General features: G+C 44.2%; 1 protein-coding gene and 1 long non-coding RNA gene across 2 annotated transcripts in view; one reads left to right on the forward strand and one right to left on the reverse strand.

The window, feature by feature from the left end:
- The window catches only part of CCND2 (cyclin D2), a 31,419-nt gene that overhangs the window by 4,347 nt on the left and 3,271 nt on the right, over positions 1-23,801 (reverse strand). The window contains exons 3-5 of the mRNA XM_085049806.1: positions 21,417-21,576; positions 10,118-10,248; positions 1-26 (exon numbers count right to left, since the gene is read on the reverse strand). The exon at positions 1-26 is cut by the window's left edge and continues 4,347 nt beyond it. Of these exons, the coding sequence (XP_084905932.1) occupies positions 1-26; positions 10,118-10,248; positions 21,417-21,576 (317 nt within the window). The remainder of the gene's footprint in view (positions 27-10,117; positions 10,249-21,416; positions 21,577-23,801) is intronic.
- Positions 21-1,209, forward strand: LOC146442950 (uncharacterized). Its single transcript, XR_014849514.1, has 2 exons — positions 21-161; positions 257-1,209. It is a non-coding gene; the product is annotated as an uncharacterized LOC146442950 (long non-coding RNA).

Here is a 23,801-nt window from a genome sequence, read left to right on the forward strand (position 1 = left end):
TGTTCCTGACAAGCTTTAAGGCAGTCCTGGAGAAAAGAAAGCAAATTCATCTATATGTAAAGATAAGTGTGGTATTTTTTTCCTTAGTGAGCTAGCAGAAGTTGGAAGAGCATCAATGTGGTATTCCCGAGAAGCGTCTGCCCAACCTTGAATTCTGACAGGTAATCACTGTGTACCAACTCCGTGTGTTAAACAATGTTAATGCTGTAGTTTTTAGGCTCTAAATCTTAGTATTTTACTGGTCTTTGCTCAACAGGTTGCCCAGAGAAGCTGTGGGTGCCCTGGAAGACTCCAAGGCCAAGCTGGATGCTGCTCTGAGCAACCTGGTCTAGTGGAAAGTGTCCCTGCCAATGGCAGGGGGTTGGAACTGGATGATCCTTAAGGTCCCTTCCAACCCAGGGCATTCCATGATTGCGTGATTTATGTCGTCTTCTCGAGCAGGAACCAAAGTATTACAGAGAAATAATTTTTCACTCTCTTATGCAGGGCTAAGCCACTTGAGTGCGTCTTCTCTGCAAAAAAAGCTGCAATTTTATCCTGAAATAACCTCCATGTACTATATCAGGATCACACAGATAGATGCACTTCATACAAAGCAAACTGGTGGTACATTTGAGGAGAAGTTTTGAGGTCCCTGAACAAACATAGTGCTCTGGGGCTTTTATCTGTCACACATTTGGGTCCCCAAGGCAGAGGCAAAAGGTCAGTTATCTGTGAAAATTCACACAAGTCCCAAACATGCAGCTGCATTACTGAATCGTAGAATCATTTAGGTTGGAAAAGACCTCTGAGATCATCGAGTCTAACCTTTGAGCAAACACTACCTTGACAACCAGAGCACTGAGTGCCACATCCAGTCATTGTCTGAACACACTACTAGTTTCCAGAGACCACTGCATTACAAACTACACAACATTCAGAGAAACAGCAGGGTAGAGCAACATAAATATGGGAGCCTGTCCATTAGGAGTCCCCAAATAAACATGAAAACCAGAAATAAATGCAAAGGATTCACCACATTTAAACCAGACACAGCAATGAAGAAGACTACTATTAAAATACTTACAGGATGTTCCACATTCTTGATAATGCACTAAAAGACCAAATAATGTGGTTATTCAACAAAAAAGTGTGAGGAAACATTGACAAACCCTAAGTTATAGGAGAGAGTGAAAAATAAAACCCAAGCTGTGACTGTATGAACACAAAGGCAACCACGTTCAGTGTGTCAGGACTGGGAGCATCAATCTGACACTATGCAGGGGGACATGTGCTACAAGAAATGGCATTTTCCAGCGGCAGCCCTGAGGAGTCCTTCTGGAAAAGGCACTAATACTGTAAACTTCCTGCAGCCTCAGTCTGCCTAAGAGCAGGGTGTCTCCAGGACTCTTCAGGGAATAGAGCAGTGCAGGGTTTGGTAGGATTTTTACAGCCCAGTGCTTTAACCAGAGCCCCCACAGCACCTGGCACGGTGGTGAGACTCAACATCACCATTCCCACTGGCAGGAAGGAGGGCTGAAGAACAGGGCTGGGCACTGACCTCCACAGGGTTCCAGGGGCACTTGTGAACCCACTATAGGATACAACTGCAATGCTGAGGCACTGGGCCCTGACCAACATACCCCTTTTTCTACACAGTACCATGTTATTGGGGAGAGTTTAAAATATTCATGCATGGGGGATTGATTCGTCATCCCAGCCCGACTGGGAAAAACATGTCAAGTGAAAAGGATCTGTTCCGCTGATGCTGCTGACGTTCATGATGGGTACAATTAGCTCCGGTGGGTAATGAACACCCATTTTTCTTGGCTACCAGCCAGCAGCTGCTGGCTGCAAAATCCTGTGCTCAGATAAAGAAAATCCCCTATTATCAGACAGGGTGGGCTTTAGGTCCATTTTAAGCATTCACCTGTGTGTAAGAGAGCAATGACAGCAAGTCACTGTGTGGGTCAAAGCATTTTCAAGTGTGGGGGCACCAGTCTGGAGACTCTTGTAAGAGATGACACTTGTAATGCACTTTTGTTGGGTATAAGAACCTCTTTTAAAGCACAGTTTCAAAGTACTGTGTCCTTCTGAAAACAAGCCAGATTTTTTTTAAGCAGCTTCAGACTGAAAAGTTTAATGAGGCAATTTCCTTGCAGGCAGGCTGGGGAAGGAAGGGTGGTGACATGCAGAACACAAGGCTTGAGCATTTGGGAGTCAGCTCAAATGCTGACTCATGTATGATCATTTACACCACCACTATACAAACTTCTGCTGGGCAGTGTGATTATTTATTTAATGTTTGAAGAGGCTGAAATCTCCAGGTAACCTTACAGAGAAATGGGCCATTTCTGGTGCCTTCATTTGGTACATAAAAACAATTATGTAGCCTCGACTGGAACTGTCACATGAATTTTATTTCATGTGAGAATCCACAGGCCACTGTGTATTATTTCTCCGGTTTACACTTAGGTTTCGAACTAAAAACCACCTAATTCTTTAAAACAAAGAAACTTACAGTAAAATGATCAGCACACTGCATTCAGCATGAAATAGCTTTCCAAAAGAGTGTTGCTATTTGCATACTAAAGCTCCTTGGATGTTAATCTCACAGGTGAAAAGGAAAAACCGTAATTCAGGGTATCTTATCAGCTCAGCTGTCACAGTGTGATAAGGTAAGTGGCTTTATTGCATAGATGAGGGTACCACTGGAACTTTCTGTCAATACAAAGTTAAGTCCATGACACAGTATTTTTAACCCAAGTTTCACATGGATTTGCTGCATGGGTACATATTTTACTGCTGGACTTTCATTTTGCAAGCTCTAGATGGCACAGACAACAGAGAATTAAGTTTTGAGAATGCATCAAGGAAAAAACCCATGAATTGAGTTATTTTCAGCAAATCTTCCTTCAAAGAACACTATAATGCACTGCAGTAATGACTCCAGATTTTGCAATAGAAGGACTAGGCCATTCCTTCAGAATACTGCAGGGTTTGCCTTTGTTGTTTTTATAAAAAACCTTTCTAAGTGTGTGTCACATGGATCAACTTCCCCATTCTTCTATATGGTCTAGTAGTTTTAATGATTAAAGTAGTTCTGGTACTTTCCATTCCACAGTTTTACTTTTGCTTGAGCATGTATGGAAATAAAAAGGCAATTAACTTTCGGGTTTCTTTTTTTTTTTCATTCTGAAACTCTTTCATCCCTAGGTAATTTTACTAGCACACTTGAAATGCATTTGAAGGAACAGCTTTTCTGTGTCTGATGAGGGACAGCCCCGTGGCTATGATGGAAATGCTGGCAATGAAAATACCTGGAAGGAGGAATCAGCAGCTCTATGGCATGATCTACTTACTCAAGTCAATAATCATTGAAGATTTCAATTTCCATTCATGACAATCTTGAAAGAATGCACAAGCCCTAGGGAAAATCCTGCAGAATATTACACATAATTCACTTTCTTGAACTTTTCAACACTGTTATGATATATGTTTGTCCTATACTGGCTCCCAGCTTCCAGTTTTAAACTGGCATTTATGGTTCATTGGCAAGCTATGAGGGAAGGCCTCCCACTCAACTCAAATCAACCAACAAGCTCTTGCTTTGCACTGCCCAAAATCCCAAAGCAAAGCTGGGAATGCTAAAAAAGCCTTCTGCCATTTTTGTGTTAAAGGGTGGTTTGTTTTCCACATATACATTTATTACTTCTCAAATAATTGTTAAGGCCCTGACCTCTTTCTTCAAACTAATTGCAGAAGGGAAATCAGAAGAGGACTTTTTTTTAGGTGCAGGATCTGGTTTGATAAATGGAAAGGATGTTGGAGATACCTGAAATGACAATACTGTTCACTGGTCATGTATTCATTGCTTGAATAACCTAAGAAAGCAACAATCAGACATGCATTAAAGAGTTGGGATTTACATAAATTCCAGTGTGGAACATGTCATCTGTACTCCTATACAAAAGCCGGCTGGATTCCTCCACTGGTTCACATTTAGGCCCCAATTCAGACCTCTCCAAAGCACATGCTTCATTGTTGACATAAACAGGGACTTCTTCCCAAAGTGGGGCCTTTGTATGCTGAGCACTGGCCTTCACCTCACTGATCTTCTCCAAAGCAAGAGCCTGGAAAGCTGCTGTAGGAATATCTTAACCATTTACTGTTTTTACAGTGAGTTCACATCTAATGGATGCAGTTTAAAAACAGAAATATTTTCCCTCCTGAATGTATGGTTTTTTGCTACTGTAACAAAGAGCATCTATCACAGACAAGTGTCTATGCCTCTTTTTCCATCTGGAAGTATAGAAAATAGCAATTTGATGTTCCAAAGGGCACTTCATATAGACTAATAAGGACATCTCATTCAAAAAACAAAAAAAATCCCCAAACCCTCATCTATGCCAGAACTTCTCCACTTACTGTTGCCACATTATTGCAATAACACAATAAATAAGATGACTAACATTAAAGATCTGAAATATGGGGTGTTTTTCTCTGCAATTTTTTGGTATTTTCAGCAGTTTCAACAATGTCCTTTCTACACTCAGTTCCACTGTTTGCTTCACCACTCAGTTTGTTGGTTTCCTGTTGCACCTGGAGGTATTTCTCATTGCAAACAGGAGGGGACAACATTTTCAAAACTGGGAAAAGTGAGAGTAAAGCCAAAACACCAGCTGGGTGATCCAGAGGCAGATGCCATGACACTCCCTGCTCAGCGTGACTTAGGATTTCTCGTAATCTCTACCAGGTAATACTTTGACAATATGAGAAGGTGTAGGATTTACCCCGCTGTAACAAATGCCCCAAGCGTTTACTGAGAAAGGGGATTACAAGAAAGCTGGGAGGACCTGCCCGCGTTACAGAGCTGCAGGAGCCAAGCATGGATTCCCCACTGGAGTGTCTGATCCATGGGAGCTGCTTTGGGGGCTGTGGAGCCGTTCCTCGGGGGCCTGGCTCCCTCAGTGTGCCAGCCACCGGCGCGCCTGTGAATGGATCCGACGGAACTCCGCCATGAGCCCGCAGTGTCACTGCATCACCCCATTGTTGTTACACACGCACAGCACTCACTGGGGAACAAAAAGCTGAATGAAACAGAGCAGCTGCCAACTCAGGCAAAGACAACTTAGGAAACTATCTCATTCTTCCTTTCTCTGGGAGGCTATTTTGCCTGTTGTTTCCTTGCATACAAAATGCGGTCTGCAACAAATAAGGCAGGATAAGATACAGTGAGTCCTGTTTCTTGCTTCCAAAACCACAGGCCCTAGACACTACAAAGGAGGGGATAAATGGTGTATGTGCCATAGGGACAATGTTCAAATGCAATCCATTCAATATAAATTTCCATGCTTTTTTACTGCAGCTCTGAATTCTTGAGCATGGTGATCCTTCACTTCTATTTCTGTGCAGAAATTTGTAGATTTTAATGGAGAGACATCTCAGATCTTGGAAATAAAAAAAAGATCCAGGCACTGACATATGTGGCACATGTAAGTGGAAATATTTTAAATACCATTTACTATGGGTCCAGTCTTCAAAACAGCCCCACTCCACATTTTCAAGGGCTCACAGCCAGCTGTTTCAACAAGCTTTTAAAAAATGCTTGGTTCCCTGCTTTTTTTCCGACTTCAGGGCCTTAAGTATGCTTTGGATTTTCCAAACCACTCAATACACACTAGTTACCATCTGGGAACAAACTTTTAGAGAAGACTTCTGCCCATGTACAGGCATTGGCTCTGCCTGAAAACCTCTCCCTGGCTGCTGATGCTGGGGAGGCCAACTCCATGTGTCATCCAGATGCAACCTGGATGGCTGCTCTCCCAGGAGGTGAGGGGATAGATTTACCCAAGAAAGATCCCAAGCAAAGCAGAATACTGATTGCAAGGTCTTAAGAGGTGCCCGACCCATTCAGCTATCCTTCCTCACATCCTGTAATTGTGCGCAGCAGTGATGCTCGTATCCTCCTCCAAAGCATCTGGCTCCACCAGCAACAGGATACTGCTCCCACTGGAGTGCTGGTCTGGGATGCTATGGGAATTCCTGACTTCCTGAGTTGTTTATTCTTCCTTTGCAATGACCCACCAAGAGATGCACAGGCAGCTCTGTGGCTTCCTGTGAGTAGGTCTGTTAACTCTTCGCTCACCAGCCTTTCCTCTTCAAGCAACCACAAAGGAAATGTTCCCAACCCCGGGCTGGAGAACAGACTGGAACATGCAATCCCTATCCTGCAGAGCTGTGTGAAATTCGATTCAGAGACACAGAATGGTTTAGGTTGGAAGGGACCTTAAAGGTAATCTTGTTCCACACCCCTGCCATGGGCAGGGACACCTTCCACTATCCCAGGTTGCTCAGAGCCCAATTCAACCTAGCCTTGGACACTTCCAAGGATCGGGCAGCCACAGTTTCTCTGGGAAACCTGTGTCAGGGCCTCACCACCCTCTCTAATTCTAATTCTAATTCTTCTAATTCTGATTTTAATTCATTCCTAATACCCAACCTAAACCTACTCCTTTTCAGTTTGATGCCATTCTCCCTTCTCCTGTCACTACAGCTCCTGATGAAAAGTCCCTCTCCAGCTTCCCTGTAGCCCCTTCAGATGCTGGAAGGTGTTTTGAGGTCTCTACACAACCTTCTCCTCTCCAGCCCGAATAGCCCTAACTCTCCTAGCCTATCTCCATAGGGGAGCTGCTCCAGTCCCTTTATCAACTCCATGCCCTCCTCTAAACTTGCTCCAACAGCTCCTCATATTGGGCGCACCAGGACTGTATGAAGTATTCCAAGTGGAGTCTCACAATAACAGAGTAGAGGGGGAGAAGCCCCTCCCTCAGTTGTGTGGGATAAGGTCTTCATGGCTCTTTGGTTCAATAACAATCAGAAAAGGCAGTTCTGATGCACCGTGCAGTGCTACTTTCGCTACCCTTCAGGCTGCTGAGCTTCTCCAAGAGCAGCCCCCTGCTGTTTATTTCAGTAGCTGGAAAAAGTAATGAAACCAAGGTTTGCATGGCCCCACTGTCACTCTTTCTCCAGCCTGTGATTCAACCCTCACCAAACAGCCCAGGACAGCTATTTATCAGAAGCAACTGCTATCCGTAAAAGGACACTGGCAGGATGCCTTGGACAATCCCATCTCATGTCTGGGGTGCTGCTCTGGATTCATACAAGGATATCCAACACCAATGTGTTTTTGAAAGAAACACTCATATGTTGGTTGTCTGCTTACTCAAGAGCTGGGCTCCAAATTATATGTTGTTTATTAACAATATATTTTTGGTCTAATTCTTAATGAAGTAGCCATTAAAAACATTCATTTTAGCCATAAATGCCAAACTCCAGTCTCAGTTACACCAATGTAAATCTAAAATAACACCATTGATTTCAACCTCCTGGTTTATGATGCTATTTCCCAGCAAACAGACTGCACCCTTAAATTATCATTATAAAACAGTGACAGTTCAGAAAAGCTCACTGCAGTAAAGTTGCATCAGTGTTTCATTACCATTGTCTCTTTTCATCTGCTTGCAGATTTGAAGCTGAAATTTTTCATGCTTCACCTCAGACAGTGACATATTTTGAAAAGCCAGAGGGAAAGTCCTGTCATCTGTTTCCATGCTAAACAATCACACACTCCAAAACAAAAATTAAGCTGAAGCTCTGGGACCCTCTGTCTGGGAAGGACTCTCCCCCAGTTGGCCTGATGGTTTCTGTGGGCTATCATGAGACACAGGGGGGCCAAAAGGTTTTTCTTTGCAGAACATTTAATTTCTGTGACTTCCCCACTTTTCTACCATGTGATGCTCCTAAAGCCCAGGAACTCTCATTTTTCCCTCTTCTCTAAGCCCCCTTGGAAAACAAAATCATTCACACAGTGACAATGAATTAATTGTGTCACTTCAGGAACAGCTCTCAGGCATCAGAAATTCAGAAGTGAGAGAACTGAAGCTCTTCATTCAACTTTAATTAAGTCCCAGTGTAAAATATATTACAATAGTCTTTACTCTTTATTAACAGAACCTTGGGCCAACTCTTACACAATCCAGCCAGTACATTTTTTACAATACATTTTACACATGAGGCTGGTATTACTACCTATTGCTAAGCCTGCCCCATACTTCTCTGAGACCCTATTTTCAGTTGCTTCTCTCCTTCTCAAGCTTTAATGTATGTGATGAAAGTTTCCAGTCCTGGGCCCTTTTTCACTCTTCCAATGCAAAACTTACAGAGAAAATACCTAGCCGAATATTTCTTCCAAATCAAAATGGCTGGTTAATAAAAAATACTCTATCTTCTCCAAGTTAAAAAAAATTTACAACCTTTGGTTAGGCTGAAATTTCAAAGCTTGCAGGGAGTTAAGGCTACCTCTGCCCCAACAATGGAAGCACCTGGAAAACATAACATCACCTCTAACTTCTGCAAAGGCTTATATTTTTAGCAATTAAATCATCCAGAAGCTCCTTTTGTCTTGAGCTTGTTCATATTTGGGGGATGAGTGAGACTCTCCTCTATAGTCTGTGCTGCTGTGGACTGAGACCAGGAGCAGAGAAGAAAGCTAGTCTCAACCCAGTGCTGACAGACTCTCGGAGAGGAGATGTGAACAGCAAAATGTTAGGAGTACTTTGTTATTTTGGAAGAGTGGGGTTTGTTTTTTTTTCCCAAAGGAATATAGGCTCAGTTAGATATGTGAACATTTTCACCAGGATGGCAAAAACCACATTTTTGACGAAAAAACCCTGCTTAATTTAAAAGGAGAGGAGTGAAGGAACTTTCAATGCAAAAACAACATCATGTTCTAACCACTAAGATGTTTTGGTAGGTATTTTCTTTCAGACTTAAACAATCTGGATAGAAAAAATCAGCACAGCAGATAAATTTTTTTCCAATTTGCAAGATGCAGCAAAAGGGCCTTCTAAGCCATACGCCCGATTCTCTCGGGCACAGAAGGTGTCTCTTTTCTCAGAGGGACCAAGGGGATCAGAGGAATGGAGCAGCTCTGCTGTAAGGAAAGGCTGAGAAAATTCAGATTGTTCAGCCTGGAAAAGAGAAGGCTTTGGGTGACCTCACTGTAGCCTTCCAGTGCCTGAAGGGAGCCTAAAGGAAAGATGGAGAGAGACCCTTTACAAGGGCCTGGAGTGACAGGACAAGGGGGAATGGGTTGAAACTGACAGAGAAGAGGTTTAGATTGGATATGAGTAAGAAATTGTTCCCTGTGAGGGTGGTGAGGCCCTGGCACAATTTTCAAGGCCAGGCTGGACGGGGCTTGGAGCAACCTGGGATAGTGGAAGGTGTCCCTGCCCATGGCACAAGGGTGGAACAAGATGATCTTTAAGGTCTCTTTCAACCCAGGCCATTCTGTGATTCTATGCTTCAGACTTTAAGCACTCTCAATTGGAAGTATTCCTTTTTCTGTGCAAATCAAATTCCAATTTAAAAAAAAAATGGGAAACCCCAGAACTGCATTTCAAAATTAGGATCAATTTGATTGTAAGAAAAAAAAATAAATATCAAAATTCTCTCCTTTTTGGTAAATTGGACTACTTACTCCTTTTTAACCAAATCACAAAACCAAATCTTCATTTAACAATTTAACAAATTACATTTATCACGGATGTAATAATTCCACATATTTACTCTGTGAATTAAAGGCACTAAATTGGCACATGTTAAGGAAAGCCTGAATTGTGACTGTCTCACATCCTGCCTGGGAATTAGCTCATTACTCACCTCTTCCAAACGAAGAATTTTTAGGTGATCCCTGAAGGAGGGCCAGAAGAGCAGTCTCAAGGTTGCAAGCACAGGACCAACAGTAGCATAACCCCTCCTTGTTTGCTGTATGTCCCAGGGAATGCTGCCTGCTCACTCCATCACCCAGGGCTCCTGAGGGGGCTCAGCCAGCTGGACCACCAGCCTGGGCAGGCAGAACAGGCTCTCCCCACCAAGCCTGAATAAAAACGGATCCCAGGAGACCAAGGAGCTTTGGAGACTCAAACCAAAGTGCTGAGTCCACACCTGCAACTCACTCCCTGCAGAAGCACCCCCCTCCCTCGCTCAACTCAGCCTTCAGGACCTGGACACATTTTATGGCCCAGCTCACCACTATACCCTGGGAAGTGAAAGAAGAGGAATGTGGGACACTCACCACATCTGTGTTTGTGATCTTGGCCAGGAGGTCTGTGAGGCTGTCCCCATCATCGAGCTGAAGGCCACAGATGGCTGCTCCCACACTTCCAGTTGCTATCATTGATGGCGGGTACATGGCAAAGTTAAAATCTGCAAGAACAGATCTGGGAATTAGTCCAAGCCCACATCAGAAAAGCTGTAAAACATCAGAGGCAAGCAACATAAAAAAAACCACACCCAAGAATAAAACCCAGGGAAGTAGAAGAAAAGGAAAAGTGCCACTCTTTTTGGTCCCATGGAGCTCATTAGTCACACTGCTCATCACAAGCAGTCAAAGGAGGGGGAACAGACCTGCAAATTAAAATGGAAATGCGGTTCAGTCTTTTATTCTCACTGATGCATAAAGTAAACCTGGACAATTTTTAATAGTCTTTCCTTAGTTTTAAAGAAAAGGAAACAGAAGAAGGAGGCTTTCTGTAATTTATGTCAGAAATTTGGGTCTTGGTCACATTAGACGTCTCTGTGTAACCAGAAAACTAACTGGAATAAGGTATTACAAAGGACCAAAATGAGATTTTTAGTCACGTCAATTTTTAAAGAGTTAATTAATCCACGCATTTAAAGACCTGTCCAGGAAAGAGATTTTAATTAACAGTTCATCTTTCCTACCTTAGCAATTAGGAAGTGAGAACACTTACAGCCCATAGCTATGAAATCAAAGAACAAAGATCACATTCATCATTACTATTATTTCTTAATAAACAAGTTGAAAATACACTTCAGAACTTCCTCTCACACATCTGTCAAATCAGAAGAGAAATTAAAATAAAATCCTGTGATCTTTATAAGGCAATTTTATGGTTTATGATACTGCCACAGACACCGGTTTATCAGCATGTCTTGCTAAATACCAGATCTTCTGTATCTTCAACATATTCCTAAAATGAAATTTGATTTGCAAGTTCTTTGGTTCAACAATAACTCACTAACAAACCTTTCTCTACCAGTTTTTAGTTGGGGGACTGGAGTAGGAGGAATAATAAACCAAAGTAATACATAATAAGAAATAAACCACAAGCAATACATTTCATCAATAGAAACAGATTATTACAGAAAATGCCCAGCTGCAGATCCCAAATCCCCTCTATTCACAAATTCTGTAACCCTTCTGATGCCTGTGTAACCACTCAGGTTTTAAGACACATGGAGAGATGTTCTCAGCATCCCAGACTCCAAGCTGGCACATAATTCAACAGCTGTGGAGACACCATCTTCTTCTCCAGGCTGGGATATATCCTTGGGACTGAAGCAGTCCAGTAAAAATGGCATTTGGGACATAATGTTAATCCAGGTGGACCAGAGCAGGGGTGTTAGAAGTGGGGAGACAAAAGGAGGAGTCAAAACCCTGACATGGATTTCTCCGTCTCAAAAAGCCACCAGGAGGTGACCACCTGCAAGCCCAACGCTGCATGCTGCTTTCTATCAGACATCACACTCTGACAAACACATCTGAAGGAGCAAATTCCTACTGCCTGAAGCAAGGAATATGGACTGCCATTATTATAAAAATAATAATTATGTACCATTGTAATAGTAAGAACCCACTGTACAGAGAAAATCTTGATTCTTGGAAATGAAATTTCATTGCCCCCACTAATTAGAGAGACAACAGGAGAACCTTGACTCACAAATTCTCAGTTCAGGACACAGCCCTGAGGATGCTGGTCCCAGCACATGGCAAGAGATGGGAATTACGCTCCTAAGATTGCACTTTCTGCCCGTCACCAGTGGTGTCCCCCAGGGCTCAGTGCTGGTGCCAGTTCTCTTTAATAAACATCTTGGATGAGGGGATCGAGTGCGCCCCAGTCAGTCCTCAGATGACACCAAGTTGGGTGGGAGTGTTTATCTGCAGGAGGGCAGGAAGGCTCTGCAGAGGGATCTGGACAGGCTGGACTGATGGACCCAGGCCAGTGGGATGAGGTTCAACAAGACCAAGTGCCGAGTCCTGCCCTTGGGTCACAACAACCCACTGCAGCTCCAGGCTGGGGAAGAGTGGCTGGAAAGAGGCCAGGAGGAAAGGGCCGGAGGCTGCTGGACCACAGCGTGTGCCCAGGTGGGCAAGAAGGCCAGTGGCACCTGGCCTGGATCAGCAATGGTGTGGCCAGCAGGACCAGGGCAGTGACTGGCCTCCTGTAGTGGACACTGGTGAGGGGCACCTCAAGTGCTGTGTCCAGTTCTGGGCCTGTCACTGCAAGATGGACTTTGAGGGGCTGGAGTGTGTCCAGAGAAGGGAACAGAGCTGGGGAAGGGTCTGGGGCACAAATTTGATGAGGAGTAGCTGAGGGAGTTGGGAAGAAGAAGGCTCAAGGGGACTTGTGGGAATGTCAGGTTAAATTCACATCAGCAGGAGGGTCACTGCCATGATTTTCAATAGCTCAAGATGAAGTGATGACTTCAGACAATGGTGCCACACTCTTGCTCTCTACAACTCCCTGACAGAAGGGTGCAGCCAGGGGGAATTCAGGCTCTGCTCCCAGGGAACAAGGGACAGGGCAAGTGGAAACAGCCTCAAGTTGCCCCAGGGGAGGTTTAGATTGGATATTAGGAAAAATTTCTTCAAGGTGGTCAGGCATTGGACCAGCTGCCCAAGGAAGTGTCGGAGTCACCATCCCTGAAGTGTTCAAAAAACATGCAGATGTGGCACCTGGAGGCATGGCTTAGTGGTGAACATGGCAGTGCTGGGTTAGGGTTGGAGTCCATGATCTCAGAGGTCTTTTCCAAGCTTAATGATTCTATGATCAAAATAATTTTCATATTCACCTCACGTGGATTTATACAAACACACGCAAGGGATAACCACACCCCTAAGCTGGGAAGCAACTTCTGTGCTTGATCTTTGGACTTATCAAACCATCTCTCACTTATGCATGGGAACTACAGGTAGCAGTTGACTTTCCATACTTTTCCCCTCCTTGTCCTGAGTTTTGGGAAGAGTGTAGTAAAAAGACGATACAAGGAGGTCCCATGTCCAGCCAGGCAGAGCCGGCTGAGTGAAGGACAGAGCTCCACCTGCCCTCTGAAATTTCTTGCCTTGCATCATGACCTGCAGGTTATCCGAATGCTGGTGTTCTTGGGGCTGATTTTAGATCCACTCCCAGAAACTGTCTTCCTAGGAAGCTGAATAAAGAGGCATAGTGTCCCTGCCAACTAGCACTGCTGTAGGTCTGCTTCCACGTGGGGTCACATGCGAACATTTCTATGCCCAATAACCTTGTTAGCTCCCTTAATGTCATTCATAATGCAAATGAGACAGCAAGCGAATGGCCAGAGGCCCAGAGTGACTAAAGCTCAGCATCTAGAAAGTCTTACATTGCCTCTAGCTCTAAACTAACTTCCCTCCATAACAAGCACCATAAACTTGGCTATCAAAGCTACACATGCCCAGTCTTTGTTGTACAACAGGCAGCGATTTGTATCACTGGCTTCTATTTTTAGCATATTAATTAACTACTGCAACTGGTGAGGCAAGTGTCTCCAACTGGAGAGTGTGGCACCATTGTTTGAAGTCATCACCTCATCTCGAGCTATTGAAAATCATGGCAGTGACCCTCCTGCTGATATGAATTTAACCTGACATTCCCACAAAGGAATGGGGGGTGGTGCACCAATTTTGTGCACATGGTTCTCCACATCACCCTGGACCCTATTAGTGTGGAAAGAGCTCACTGAAAGAAAAGAAGCCACATTGTGCTGGGCCACCTAGAGGGTTGAATAGAAAAGGCTACGGAAAAGAGCAGGCAGTGCAATAAAAGCCATAATTAACATATTTCCATATTCAAGCAAAGTAATAACTACGTGAAATGTTTGTCAAGGTGCAATGAAAGCATAAATATTAAATACCATATCTGAGAGAATACAGACCCGCCCTTTGAGTCTCTTAGATTCCATTGAGAAATTCAAAACAAGCTTTTTACATGCTATTTTCAATTATAAACCTCTATCTCTTCTTCTCCCATGACAACAAGAGAAGCCTTGCCATCCTCACTCAGTTTTCACCCAGGTAGAAATGCCCCCCCAGAAATAGGCCAAAAATTTGCCCTCAAATTAAAAAAAAAAAAAGCAGGGAGAGAGAACTTAAAAATGTGAGTTGAAACATATGATTTTACTGCAAATTCTTGTAGCACACAATGAAACCTGAACTACAGAGGAAATTTGATAGAATGCACTTCTTACTGGACACCTGGAATTTTATAAAAAGCACTTCTCCCTGAACAGCTGAAGCAAGGCTAAGGGCTAAACCCTTCTGTGTGCAAATTTGGTTAACGGGCACCCAGAGCCTGTATCAAAGGCATGGCTCTGACTCTAACTTTGTTGTGATTTATGGATTTATAGTTGGGCTCAATGATGTCAGAGCTCTTTTCCAAACTAACTGATTCTGTGATTATGCCATTCCATGGAAAAAGTACAAAAGAGTCTCATTAAAAGTTAGAGCAATAGTGCCACAACGCGTGGTCTATGAGAATCTGAGCACACAAACACTTCAAGGGAAGACACTGAGTTCTTAGAAAGCATAGTTTGTTTTACTTTCTATTCCCAGGCAATGAACACTAGAAACCATCCCATCCCCACTTTAGTATCATCTACTCCCTAAATGACCTCAAAAACAAGGGACCAGCCCTGCACAGCCCCACTGACTGCAGTGCGGGTAATAAAAAAAGGCAATGCAAGAAACAGCACCCTTTGAAACACAGCCACCTGTGGACCAGCCAGCCAGAGTCATCATGCAAATTTAGGGTACCCTGAACCTGTCCCCCACTTTCAGCCTGGAGCTGACACAGCCTGGGCATGAGGAGGCTGTTCTGCCAGTGCAGCACATGTAATCCACGCTGAGGTTCCAGGGCTGCAAGCACCATGGCTGAGCTGTTCTGCTGGCTCTCTCCCAATCCAGTGGTCTTCACTACCTTCAAGCCAGGAAAATTCAAGGCTGACAGTCAGTCCAAAGAAGGAGGGAACTGAAGGAAGGAACCCAGAGAGGTCCTGCAGGGGAAGCCTTAACTTGCAGCCAATAAATAAAAGTGTCAGAAGGAAAAGAGCAACTGACAAATACCCAGGCTGAACGTGCTTCATGTGACAAAGTCAGGTAGGGGAACTCTACATTCTTACAACGACAACATGTTACTGCTCTAGCTGCTAGCTGGGGATTTTGAGCAGCCAGTTTTCGTCTCCGTGATTTGATTGATATTAACTTTCAGAGTTGCAACCACAGAGTTGGAAACTCTATCTTAAGGAAGGTAATTCCTCCCAAGGGGGGAAAACAAGGGAGGAAAAAAGGTATGTTACCGTCATCAGGAAAACAGGTATTGATACAGTAAAGTTATATAGGTAATGGTCACAGCCAACCTCGGACTTCACCCACCCAATGACTTTATTATGAAGACAAGCATGGATCTATATTTAACCACCTAAGTTTAAAAGAAAAGTCTAAGATAAACAATGGAAGTAGTGAATTAAATTCTTGTCTGCTTTGATCCAAATGCAACTCCAGGGTCAGCATGCTACTCTTTTTTTTCTAACGCAGTTGGTTCTATCTGCATTGACCATTTTTTTCTCTTGTTCCTGTATTTCTCCAAGACATTGCAAATTTTCCTCACGTCAACTATTTATGCTTTTAAAGGCAAAACCAGATAACTCTTCTGCCCTCCAAATCAAACACAAAACAGTCAAGTAAATCAGGATGCAGACATGCTTCCATCCTTTGAGTAGGTGGGAGGGCAGACATCTAATTCTGCTCCTGGGCCACAACAAAGCAAACAGCATTTGACCTTTACACGATTGGGTCTGAAGTATCCTAAATGTTAATGCTTCAACACAACCATCCACAAGAGGTAAAGACACAGAAACACACTGAACAATCTATGTAAAGTAGATGAGCACTCACAATATGCTCATTAGCTGATGGTAAATACTATTTCTGAACAAGTGTTTGCAGTGGTTGTTATTTGCACTTATTCTACACCTTCCTAACCAAGGATTAGGATGATGTTGGTGCCTGAACCACCACAATGTCAGACCTGCAGCTGGCAGGAAAGAAGGCAACTCCACTGGCAGCTCTAGAGTGAGGCCAGCTTGTATCAGCACATGCTCTCTTTCTCCATTTCTTTCCACCTCATCTTGCCAGACCTGACTGGTCATGAAACATTCCCGAGGCCCTGACCACTTGCTGATGGCACTTCCTTGGTTCTTGTGGCTCCTTTTTTCTGAAAAGCTCAGTATACTGATATGAGCTGCCTCTCCCTGGGACAAGCAAGAGCCGTCATTTGTTTAGCAATAAATTAATGTAGATTATTTTTTCTTCTGCTATGCAAAAAGTATTCATGCAAACACCGCCACTTTGTGATATGTATTTAATTTCTGAAGACATTAATTTACGCCATGAAGCCTCTGCAGACTTCTTTCTTCCCCTCTGCAAAGAGCAGGCCCCAGATAAAACTCGTATCACATTTTGCAAGGACAGGCCCCAGTAACTTACACTGGATGAAAAGGGGATGCAGAGTAGAATAGCCCAGCACCAATTTTGAGGACCAAACAGGCCTCATTCTGTGTGGTCACCCTGCGCATCACTGCTAGGGCTGTGGGCCTCATCTTGCAGTCTTTGCTCAAACAACACTCCCATTGACTTTCACAGAACTTCTGTCTGAAGAAGGATGCAGGATTTGGCCCAGAAGTTAAAAAAAGCCTTCTCAGCTTTCAAGCATAGATGATTAATGTCCCAGAAACAGTGGGCAGAGGTTTGGCACACTAGTACAAAACTGACTTAAAGCTGAAATTTTCCTGCTCTTTCTCAGCCTCTGTGCTGACAAGGCCCTGAAAGCCACTGGTCTGAGATTACGTATCCACCATGGGCACATCCCACCTGCCACAGGACTCAGCCTAGGCACAGAAGAGACCATGCAAAGGACCAGGTCCAGGGTTTTACACAAGCTGCCTTCTATCTCTGCAAGTCTGCAAAGGTTTTTGCTTCCAATTTCTGCCTGCCAATTAACTAAAATCCTGCAAAGCTCCTCACAGAGATTTCTGTCTGCATTACAGCTTGTCTTTTTGAAAGCCTGTCATGCACAGGCTGCCCTCCCTCAAAAACTAGGCTTACAGGGATATCGTGCACCAAAGTTGTGGCATGTAGAACCTCTGAGAAGAGAGTGTAACATAAGGAAGCTGCTGTGCATCTGTGACTCTGAAGAGGCTGCAGGAAGAAATGATGAGCATGCTGAAGTACAAGGAAATAATGCCTGTCTCTCTTTCCAGTAGAGTGGCAGGCTCTGCACACAACTTTAACCACTGCCCTCTCCCGCTCCGTCCAGCAGTGATTCCCTGGCTTGGAGCTCAGCACAGGCAAACAGCCAACTCCTGAGAAAACTTTTCCAAGCTGTGCAGTGCTGTGTGACGAGACAGAGGAACAAAGGGTGCAGAGCAGTCAAGAGATGGAGGTGTGGGCAGAGTGGAAAAGCAACATGATGCCAGCAAGCAAAACAAGGATGATCTCCACTGAGCTCACAGATAAACAGGAACCTTTCACGCTGAAGAATCAAAGAATGATTAGGGATTGAAAGGACCGCTGAAGATCACCCAGTCCAACCCCCCCTACCAAGGCAAGGTCACCTGGAGCAGGTGACAGAGCAATGTGTCCAGGTGGGTTTGGAATGTCCCAAGAGGGAGACTCCAGTCTCTCCTTGGGCAGCTGCTCCAGGACTCTGCCACCCTCAATGTAAAGAAATTCTCCTTCATGTTGAGGTAAAACTTCTTGTGTTTTAGTTTATGGCCATTGCTCCTTGTCCTGTCACTGGGCACCACTGGAAAGAGCCTGGCACCATCTTCTGACACCCCTTGGAGATCTTTTTATGCATTAATGAGTTCCCCTCTCAGTCTTCTGTTCTCCAGACTAACCAGGCCAAATTCCCACAATCCTTTCTCATAAGAGAGAAGCAGTAAGCACCACTTAAGGCCCCAAATACATCCTCTTGGTACCTGGAAAATTCAGAAGCCTTCTGAAGGAGATTTTGGCTTGCATGGGGAGCCACCAGTGGGATGAGAAAACAAATGACATGGTGACAGACCAGGCTATACCAGTGCATAGTGTTCATCTCTGCACTGTTACTGTGCAATGAGCAAGGCAACTGGAGGAAAACACCACTTCTATGCCCTCCTCATGGAGAAGGAGACTCCTGAAACCACTGTGAGTACCAAGCAATAAAAGAAAACTCAAGAACAAGCTTCTGTCCTGCTCAGCAACTGTATATTCTGATGGGACCAAGTGCAAAGAGGGAGACATTCCAGTTCCAGTCATGCTCATGTGAATCATTAATCACTGTGAGGACTGGGGAGAGGCCATGGGTTTATATCCACACAGCTTGTTTCAGGAACTGGTCTCAAAATAAAGGCAGAGAAATGGGGAAAGTATCAACCATGACTAAAAGGAATATGCAGAAGGATGGAGTATCACCTCCTTCTGCAGAACATTCAAATGGAAAGGAGAACAAGGATGAGTATCACAGTGATCTTATATATCCAGCACAACACCCAGTAACTGTTCATGGCTGCTTCTCTCTTCATTTGCTGACATAAAGTGTTGCAGGACAGAGATTAAGGCCTGCTCTGTACAGGCAGGGTACACTTGGGAATTTCTGCTATACCATTTTTGCTGGGAAATTAAAATGAAGCAGCTGGTGAAGAAGAACTAAGGCTAGGGGAGATAAGTTCAAAATATGCCAGATTTTGCATGATACACTAAAAAAGTACTTGAAAGCAGAGAAAGCTGTGCTGAGATGAATCAGAGAATAAAAAGAGATTCACTGCTGTGCTCCAGACCAGAGCTGTTGGCCAGGCAGCAATACTGGGAATAGTGAAGAGTCAAACCCAGGCTAAAAACACACATGGGGAGCAAGGGAAGGGGGAGCCACATGTCAGAGGAGGTCCTATTGCTGAAAGAACGCAAATGGGGAAATGAAACACCAGGCTTAACCCAGGCTAGCAGAGAGCAGCAGCTCTGAGGGAGTAAGAAGATACACAGCGGCCGATGAGAGCTCTGCAACAAACACGCCAAGAAAAGGAAATGACAACTGGATCTGGAAGGAAGTCTGATGAGAAGCAGCTTTTCTTCAGAGTGGCAGTGAAAGGGAAATACTGTAGTAAAAACAACATTTCCATAATGGAATTTGAGGTAGCACTTCACTGGTAAAGTGGGAATGTGGTACTGGGGGACCTGGGTAAGATTGCTGCTCTCGAAATGGCAAAGAGTTTTGGGTCCTCTTCAAAACTACGCAGTCGTCTGTGAACAATGGGATGAGTAGAAAAGAAAATCTCCAGCCAGCACCATGGTACTCTCGCTTTTGGGAAGTTCTGTACTCAGCAATTATGTCCTTCACTTTCATGAGAAGAAGCTCTTGACTTGCTGCCTCTTTAAACTCTACACAAAGGACTTCCATTTCGTGCATTGGAGACACATAACATGAGAGGCAGATCACATGGGACACACACGAGGAAACTGCATGACTGGGCTGAGGGCTGGAAAGGGGGTATTGGTTTGGATCTCAGTAAAAGGACTTTTAGAGCATGGAGGTAACCATCAAAGAATTCATAGAGTGGAAAAAAGCCATGGACTTTGGAGACTCTTTCATGGCCCACAGTCTTGCAATGGTTTGGTTATAGAGAAAACTTCAAGAGCAATGGATTGTAGACCAGAATTTGAGAAGTTAAATCATAATGAAATTCTAGGACACTCAAGAAAATGTTGTACTGGATTACAAAAAACACAAACAACAAACCAAACCAAAACACTATTGTAGGAAGTGAAAGCAACAGAAGAGTGAAAGAGTGGGAAAATTGCCTGGTTTGGAAGGCAACACAGAGGTATATTGGAGTTTGACAGCTGATGGTGTGAAGATCCAGGGAAATAACCATGGGAAAGACCATCTTTTTCGTACCAGAAAAGGCAGAACAGTGAATGCTTCCTGCGTAAGGTGAGAAGGCAAAGGCAAAGCTGATCCATCAGATTAACCCTAAAGTAAAAAGCTAATTAGTCCCAAGTGTCCGATGAATTGTTAAGAGTGATCCTGCAGAATATGAGCAATATTTCTATTAAGTCCTGTGGTCTTTGGTCTGAGAAGGATCATGCAGCAGTGGGAAAACAAGGGAAAGCCTGAGCAACCAGAAAGTCAATTACCCTAACACAGCCCATATACAAATCTCTAAAACAGATCAACTGAGGTAGGCAGAATTGGCCAACATTGTAAAACCAGTCACTACATCTTAAATACCAAGAAGCACACATTCAAACCCAAAAACCACACCCAGTGTTCCTTTCCCCTCTGCTAACACACAGGCAGAACAGTTCCTATCACAAAGGACTGGGTACGTCAAATTCGTGAATTCAAACACTGAGCCATCCACTATACTTGATAATGACTCTGGAAAACACTGCATGCTGTTTATCTAGTCCAGGTCTAGCTTCTAAAAACTGGTCTTACCATTAACCCTTTGGATGAAAATTTAATACACTCATTTTGTGTATTTAAAATAAGTACATTTATTTTCTAAAAGTCAATGTGGAGAGAAAAACTCAAGCAACAAAACAACACACAAACAAACCACAGTGTTTTGCAGACAGGTCAAAACTAAAAAGCCTCTCTTCCACCAAAGCAATTATTCTCATCTTCAGAAACTGTGTTCAGCCATATGACAAAAAAGGCGTGTAATGTTTCCTTATGAAACAGATTCATTTCACTGCTTTCCCGGAATGAAGTTAGGAAAAAATCAAAATGTTTTTTAAAAAAAAAGTAATTACCTTATAAATTGTCATTCCCTATACTTTGGGGATGTGGTAGTATCACATAAATGTTAAAATACATTATTTTACCTTTCACCTGGACAGAGACCACTTAACAAATAGTTTATGAACACATCCATGCAATGCATTAGCTCAATATGTTTTGGGCTTATGTGCCATAACAGCTTCTGTATTTTGAGCTGTCCTTACAAATGACCCATGGCCCTCTAAGAGAAGTAGTGAATGGGCAAAACAAAAACCAGAACGGTCTAATCCAGTCTTAAAAGATTTCACTGCAAAAGCACCACACACGTCAGCTGCACTACAGGTCACTACTGCAAGAATTCTGTTCTCACAAAGTTTTGAGGCCTGATTCACAACACCCTTTGCAAACCATCCCAAGGGATTCAGCTGCTCTTCCTGCATCATGTAAGGATGGAGGGGATGATGCACCACCAGAAACAAATCTGCCCTTCCGACCACACCAGAAGCAGCCTACCTGTGGCACAAAGGGCAATGAATGTTTGTGCATGCTTCCGGATCAAAAGCAACTTGTCTTTAGGGAGAGGCACCTTCCTCAGGATGTGTTCAATGAAATCATGTGGGGTGACAGCTGCAAGGTTCCACTTCAACTTCCCCAGCACCACCAGCTCCCATTCCTGCAGAGCGGGGACAGGGAGAGAAAAAGAGAAGAAAAGGCATAAGCAAGCCAGCAAGAAAACTCTGCTTATTTCTTATTATAATTTTATCGCTGCTAAATGCATTTTGGTCAAACTCTTTCTTTCATATACCTCTACTGCTTTGAAATTGTTGACTTTATATTCTTTTTTTTTCTTTTTGAACATGAGAAATGTCAGGCTATACTGAAAATAATGAGACTTGGCAGCTCCTCCCAAGGTTTTACTTTTTTTGTTGTTGTTGTTTTTTGGGGTTTTTTTAATCCAGTTCTGAATCCCCACACAGAAAGTTTAGCCTGCAATCACATATTGCCAAGGTCACTGTGGTCCTTTTCTAGTAACTTCTTTTAAATGGCTATAGTCCTTACTTTATAGCCATTTAAAGCCCTAGGGACAGCCATGCACAAAAATAACACAGATATATATTCCTTTTTTTTCAAAACTGGGGACGTTAGTTTGATGGCAATCCCTCCCAAAACTGTACTTGAAAGGTCCTGCCGATAAATCTGACGGTGCTTACACTACTCCAAGACAGGCTCTGCAGAAAGGAAATGCGCGCAACACAGCCAAGAAGTAGCCTGTGTAAATTATCTGCCAGTAAATCATGTAGGAGTCATTCCCAGATTCTCTGCACACCCAAAACTCCCACTGCTATCAAAGGAAACCTTGGGTGTGCATGTAACTACCAGCCATTCCCTGGAATAGGATTCCATGTGCAAACAGCACCCAATCACCAGATCCAGCCCTGGGGTGCATGACCTGCATGTTTCAACAATTAAACCAAGTTCTGAATATTTTACAGTTCCCCACAGAGTGAGAAAAGCTCAGGCCTCCAACTTGCCTTGGTTTCATCTATCAACTATTAGCTATTAACTAAACTCCACGCACTGATTCCTGATTCCTGATGATGTCTGATGGAGCCCAGCATGGTGAGGAGCCCCAGCTGAGCTCACAGAGCTCGCAAGTCAGGAAAAAGTCCTTTAATTTTGCAGCCGAGGAGACATCAACCAGTGCTGCTGAGAAACCATAAACATGGACCCCACAATGCCATTTCTGCAGTCATTTCCCTGAATAGATGCCCACTTTAACAGCGACTTACTTTCCTACAGACATTCCTGCTGGATTATGACTGAGCCATCCGTGGCCTGAAAAATCTCACATATATTCAAAAAGCCGCAGAAACCAGATGGGCTTTTTTAAATTTCTCAAGAAAACCTGTAAAATGCTGGAACATAATGGCAATTATGTGAACTAAGGCCTGCTCATCCCAGTATTCCTGGTGTGACAGGTTTTGAGAGAGAACAGTAAATGCAGAGCACCAAATGCAAGGAAGAACTTAAAACACATGCTTAAATCCATGTGGCACAATAAGGTAGGGACACCATTCCACATATTTGCACATGGGGACCATGCCACTTCCCTTGTTAGTCTGTGCCACCAACAGGACAACTCATGTCTGACAGCCAAGCAGGGTTTGAGGGCAAGGCTCTTTAACTTTGCAGAAGCATGAGCTCCCAATCCCAAACGCTCCCCAGGGGGGAATTCCCAGTGATTCACTGGAAAAATTCTCCTGCAATTTGGATAGCTACAGGCATGTCTCTGACCTAGCATCCATGTCACCAAGGGGCCCTGGTGCATGCCCAGCGCTCCACATCACAATGTAAATGTTACTTGCTTCCTTCAATAATTCTCAATTTGCCCCTGCTTTCACTGTGTCTGAACTGAGGGAAGCAGCAGATACAGAGTGGTTAAACTGAGCTGTTTCACAAAGGATGGGTCAGGCTGAAAGGGACCACAGTGGGGCACCTGGTCCCACCTCCCTGCTCAAGCAAGGCCATCCCAGAGCACATGGCATATGATTGTGTCCAGATGGGTCTGGAACATCCCCAGTGAGGGAGACTACACGCCGTCTCCAGACAATCTGTTCAGTGCTTGACCACTGCATAGTGAAGAGGGTCTTCCTCATGTCCAGGTGGAAGTCCCTGAGCATGAGTCGGTGCCCGTTCCTCTCGGGCACGGCCGAGCATCCCGGGCACCCCACGAGCATTCCGGCCCTCCCGGGGCTCCCCCGCCTCCGTCAGCGGCTCCGCATCGCCGCGTGTCTGCCGCCAGGTGGCGCCGCCGCGCCGCCCGCCCGCGCACGTGCGCCCGGCGAGGTCTCCCGTGGGGACAGCGGGACCCAGCGGGACACGGCGGGACATGGCGGG

Source organism: Lichenostomus cassidix, chromosome 1Ab (genome assembly GCF_008360975.1).
Source record: "Lichenostomus cassidix isolate B80296 chromosome 1Ab, HeHo_3.0, whole genome shotgun sequence".
NCBI classification, from domain to species: domain Eukaryota; kingdom Metazoa; phylum Chordata; class Aves; order Passeriformes; family Meliphagidae; genus Lichenostomus; species Lichenostomus cassidix.